Source organism: Octopus bimaculoides, chromosome 8, assembly GCF_001194135.2.
Source record: "Octopus bimaculoides isolate UCB-OBI-ISO-001 chromosome 8, ASM119413v2, whole genome shotgun sequence".
NCBI classification, from domain to species: Eukaryota; Metazoa; Mollusca; class Cephalopoda; order Octopoda; family Octopodidae; genus Octopus; species Octopus bimaculoides.
In genome coordinates, this window is record NC_068988.1 from 973,257 (window position 1) to 979,382 (window position 6,126).

Consider the following 6,126-nt stretch of genomic DNA (forward strand, 5'->3'; position numbering starts at 1 on the left):
AGGCTTCTTTCAGTTTCTGTCTACCAAATCCACTCACAAGCCTTTGGTCAGCCCAAGGCTAGAGTAAAAGACACTTACCACGGAACGGGACTGAACCCGGAACCATGTGGTTGGGAAGCAAGCTTCTTACCACACAGCCACGTGTGGGAAGCTAAATTAGTAACTTGGGCGATGTTATTAGGTAGTTCTCTTTATAACAATGAGGTTATGGATCCAATCCCATTTGCTCAGTTCCAAATCGTAGATTGACCAATACCTTATGACTGAAATTTGATAAACAGGAATTGTATGGAAGCCCATTACATAAGGCAATGGCCAATGGTGTAGAGAGAGAGAGAGGGTGCCACCCAAAGCAGTCCTTTACTTTGCACACCACCAAGCTCTCAAGCCTATACAAACTTATACAGCAGACCCAAAAGTGGGCCCCATATCACGGCTGTGGTGCTTAAGAATACCTAAGAAGCCCATTATTCATGACTGTGGTGCTTTAGAAATTCACTCAAGTATGTCATTTTCGGTTCAGTCTTATTGTATACCACCTTCAGGCAAGAAGTGTCTTTTCCTATAATCCTGGGCCAGTCAAAGTTTCTAAGTGAATTTGGTACACATGATAACATGGCCGCAGTCAAATGACTGAAACAAGAGAAGACAAGAAATCTGGAAAAAAAAAAAGTGCTTTGTAACTGAAGTTCCTTTTGATATTTGTTCTACAATGGGTTATAGATTCTCCCTTGTCATTTTCAAAATTAATTAAAACAAAAGCACTGCATTTCAACAGAAATATCATAACATAACAACAAACTTATTAAAGATATCCAACTTCCTTTTCCATGTAATCTAAAAAGTGATTAAGTAATACTAAATCCTGGTTTGTGATTTTTAATTTCACCTTCTTTCTCCATTTTCTTTATTTCGAACACCAACAGGAATTAATGAACTAAGCAAATGAACTGAATAAACTCAACATTAAAAGAGAGACAAAGAAAACAATTTAGAATTTCAATAAAATTTCAGAGATTTTTTTTTTATTCAGAAAATGTTCTGAATAAATATTTCACAGCAAAATGGAAGCAAGAAACTAAAATATCATTAGAAAATATTTGAAAGTCAACTACACAAGTCTAAAAAAACTAAAAGTTATATAACAAACCACATGACAACAACAAAAAAAAAATATATAATGTCTCCACTCGAGTGATGTCACTCAACAAGCTCCAAATAAAACTAAATAGATGTAATTTTCCTTGAAATTACGTCCAACCTTTCAGGGTAAAATGTGAAAGTGGAGCAACATATTTGGTTTCTGATGCTTTGGAAGACATCAAGAGAAGAAAGTAGAGTAATTGGCCATCATTAAGTTTACATTCCTGTAAACTGGTTACAGAGATTTTCATAATTTATTCAATAAAAGTTACAGTCCCTTATTCTAAATGAATGTTTTAACATCAGATTTTACAGCTTTCTATGATGTTTTTGTTGTTGTTGTTCATAATTTTAAATCAAGGAATTTCATTCATGTCACAAATACTAAGTAGAAAGATCTGAAAAATAAAACCTCCATGTTTATTTTAAGCATGACTGTGGTTAGAAGCTTGCTTTCCAATCACATGATTCCGGGTTCAGTCCTGCTGCATGGCAACTTGGGCAAGTGTTTTCTATTATAGCCTCAGGCCAACCAAAGCCTTGTGAATGGATTTAGAAGAGCAGAAACTGAAAGAAGCCTGTCATATATACATATGTGCGTGTCTGTTCCCCCACCACTGCTTGACAACCAGTGTTGTGTTTACATCTCCATAACTTAGTGGTTCAGCAAAAGAGTCTGATAGAATAAGTACTTTAAAAAAGTACTGGTGTTAATTGCCCCAGCATGGCCACAGTTTAATGAGTGAAACAAGTAAAAGAACTGCAAATTTATGCATCGAAGTTCAGCTAAAGTCAACAGTTTTGTCACCCTATTTCTTTTGAAATAACATCGCCTTTCTTTCAATTAATTGTTTAAATAAGGAAGAATTCATTTAATGACTTTGTCGTTATTAAACTAGCATTTGGAAGCAGTGAGCTGGCAGAATCGTTAGCAGAATCGTTAGCAGAATCGTTAGCACATTGGACGAAATGCTTAGCAGTATTTCATCCGTTGTTATGTTCAGAGTTCAAATTCCACCGAGGTCAACTTTGCCTTTTATCCTTTTGGAGTCAATAAATTAAGTACCAGTTGTGTACTGGGGTCGATGTAATCAACTAGTCCCTGCCCCCACATTTCAAGCCTTGTGCCCACAGTAGAAAGAATTATTAATCGAGCATCTGGAGCATAAATTAACATGAAATTTTGATGAAGGTTTAAATTTAGATCACCTTAAAACAGGAAGTTTATATCATAGAACCAGTGGGGGTGGTCTCATGTGGGTTGGTATCAACAGAGTTAAATATCAATATGAACCTCTACAATGGTTCTCTAATAGACTATGGAATTAAATTTTACATTTGAAGATAATTTAAGAACATCAGCATCAATGACTATGATATAACGAGTTTAGTGGTCTCTTTTTGCCAAACCACTAAGTTACAGGGATGGGAAAAAAAAGCAACACCAGTATCATGCACTGGGGGTAGGGAACAAACCCACACACAAAACAAGCTTCCACAGTTTCCACCTACCAAATTTACTAACAAGGCATTAGTTGAACAGGGGCTATAGTTAGAAGATAATTGTCCAAGATGTCACATTGTGGGACTGAACCTAAAAGCACAGGATTTCAAAGTGAGCTGCTTAACCACACAACCATGCCGGTACCTTCAACATTTTCATAAAGTTTGACATTTTTATAAAATTTTTCTTATTCTCTAGAAATTTATCAAGATAGAAATAACGTGATAAAAAAGATCCTTACCGTTTTATAAGAGCAAGTCCAATAAAATGAAGGAAACCAGAAATACAACTTATTTTTATATTTCTCTTAGTCAACAACCACTTCAGGCTGAACACTTGAATGCAGACCATAGGAACCACCACAAAAGCCAAACTCAAAGAAAACCATATCAGTCGTTCCTCAAACATGTATTGTATAACGACAACGACATCTGAAAGAGAAGCGAAAAACTGGACATTAATCGAAGGAATAAAAGTTACAAGTAGTTTATTTTCAAAGTACAATTCAAAGAGAATTCATTTAGAAATGAAGAACAATTACCAAACAATAAAACTGAAATGAAATTGATAACACTGCAACGAGAAGAAAGAGAACGGAAATGAAGTTAGAATAGACATCATCATCATCATCGTTTAACGTCCGCTTTCCATGCTAGCATGGGTTGGACATGATCTTGTGAAATGGCAGGGAATCAAATGCATCAGTTAATATATGCAAAATGGATGGCTGTAATGTTATAACAAGAATGTGTGAAGGTGTACGGTTTAGTGGTTAGGGCATTCAGTTCGTGATCGTAAAGTCAGGAGTTCAATTCCTGGCAGGGCATTGTGCCCTTAAGCAAGACCCTTTATTTCACATTGCTCCAGTCCACTCAACTGGCAAAAATGAATGGTATCTATAATCCAAAGGGACCAGCCTGGTCACATTGTGTGTCACGCTGAATCTCTCACAGGACTACACTCAGGTTACACATGTCTGTGGAGTGCTCGGCCACTTGCATGTTAATTTCATGAGGAGGATCTTCTGTTGATCAAATGAACTAGAAGCCTCGTCATCAAGATCAACAGAGAGCCAGTTGGGTTTTAATAGAAATTTAAAGAAAGTAAAACAAGAAATTCAAATTCCAAATCCTTCCCCATTTTATTTTACCATTCATCTCCCTCTGGTCAATGTAAAGTCCATCTGACCCATGCAAGCATGGAAAAGTGGACATTAAAATGATATAAATTATAAACTAACATTACTTTAAAAAAAAAAACCAATATGGTTTAGCCTTTTATTGTTGTTTAGTCTGAAAGGCATTCCAGATATGACCATCCTGATGTTATAAGGGCTTCTAGTGTCACATTTTTTAATGTGATCTCTCTTTTAAAGATGGTCTGATTCAAGAGAAACATACAACAGCGATTTCTAATTGAAATTGCACAGAGATTCCTTTGTTGGTTAAAAGTTTAGACAGCTGTGGAGTTGAAAGGTCACAAGCTAAAATAGTGCCACAAGCAGGAACACACGTTTCCTAACCTTTGAATGTCTCTGATTTCCAAAAATGGATATTTATATTCATAGAGAGTTGTTCAGGTTATGAAAATTTGCTCTGATAACTGAGGGGAACTACCGCTTGGGATAAAGATAGAAATCTGCTTAAGAAGCAAACATTAGGAGACCAGATTATAACTAAAATTGATTAAGGATGCTGGTGTCACATAAAAAAAAAGCACCTAGTCCATTCTATTTAGTGGTTAGCATTAGGAAGGGCATCTAGCTGCTGAAACCATGCCAAAGCAGACCTCACCAGTGCTGGTGTTATGTAAAAAGCATCCAGCTCACTTTGTAAAGTGGTTGGTGTTAGGAAGGGCATCCAGCTGTAAAAGCCATGCTAGAACACACAGTGGAACTTGGGGGTCAGTCCTTTGGCTTACCAGCTCCCGTCAAACCATCCAAACTATGCTAGCATGGAAGACGGGTGTTAAATGATGATGTTGATGATTGAGTTACATAAGACATACTAGTCTATGGAAATACAAATTGATACATGGTATGGTCAGAGAACAGCAATGTAGTTAAAATGTTAAACACATTCAACTCTAGTTTGAATTTATTAATTTAGAGAAAGCTTTTACAAGATTGCACATTTTTACTGATGAGTAATGAGGAATCTGGTTATGATTGAATAGTTTCTGAGAAATGTATGAAGATTCTAAATACACAGTAAGGATCGGCTGGGAGTTGGACCTTAATTTTAATGAATAAATAACTGTCTATAGGATATGGACCTAGTGGACAAAGTCCATAACCTTATTTAAGTTTTGCTAACCCTACATTTTGCAACCATCAAAACGAAATTTGAATTTATATTTGGTTTTAAAATTCTGTAGATTGATGACTTTGTAACATTGATGCCATTAACCTAAGAACAGTAAAAGAAATTTGAAAGAATTTGCTTTTATCAAACTTCACAAGCCCTCCTCTGCTCCAGAGAAGACTGCAAAATTGGTCAATGTCTGCAAGAAAACTGGACATCTGAGAGTACAGAGTCATCTTACACAATGGCACACTGTGCCCCCACAGTAATAGAGAGAAATGACTTGTCTTTACTCTCAGAACATCCCAGCCTGCAGGTATTAATGAACACCACTCATTCTCCTGATTTTATTTCTTCCATTCTCTCACTTTTCAAATTCATCATTCTAATTCCTCAAAGTGCCATCATTCTTTATTAAGTACCACAAGTTGTAGTTCATGATAGACTCTCTACAGGATTTTTTAGGGGCCACACCAAAAAGAGTGAAATACAAGTCAATTAAAGAAAAAATAGGGAAGAACGCTTGAGGGCCGTAAGCGTCCCTGGGAGCCATGGTTGAGAATCACTAGCCTAACACAAAACAGTTTGAAAAATAGATGTGATGATGATGATGGCAATGGTATGATGATGATGATGATGGAAACGAGTAATTGATGAAATAACGAGGGACTTCCTAAGTGTTTAAAAATAATATCTCTTTGATAACATATTTATAAGAGATCAAATAGAATATATAAAAAGAAACAATTATTCATAAAGATATACAGACTGTAGTAGTAGTAGTACATCTGCTACAGCTTATAGACCTCCTCGTCCTCCTCCTCCTCCTGCATGCATTAAAGAAAACACTATTATTCAACCTATTTAAAGATCAGGGACATATTAGGAAGCCCTCCACAATAGAAGTTATTATGAGGCTCAGTTAAAGTGCTGAAGGCCAGATGGAACAACACACACACACACACAGTTGTATTGTTTTCAGCTAGTAACTGATGAATAATTTTGTATGTGTATGTGTGTGTGTGTGTGTGTGTATGTGTGTGAAGTAAATTCAATCATGGCCAAACATTTAAAAACAATGCTTTTCATTGTGTTTAAGTTACTGAATGATTGTTGAAAGGTTCATCACCATCATCGCAACTATCATTTTACTGTTCCCTTCTCCATGCTGGTATG

The 6,126-nt window shown here is 36.1% G+C and overlaps 1 protein-coding gene across 2 annotated transcripts in view; it reads right to left on the reverse strand.

The window, feature by feature from the left end:
• Nucleotides 1-6,126, reverse strand: part of LOC106872646 (uncharacterized) — a 46,891-nt gene that overhangs the window by 13,786 nt on the left and 26,979 nt on the right. For both annotated transcript variants that reach the window (XM_052969919.1, XM_014919711.2), the window contains exon 2: nucleotides 2,889-3,078. In XM_052969919.1, the coding sequence (XP_052825879.1) occupies nucleotides 2,889-3,055 (167 nt within the window). In that variant the 5' untranslated portion in view covers nucleotides 3,056-3,078. The remainder of the gene's footprint in view (nucleotides 1-2,888; nucleotides 3,079-6,126) is intronic.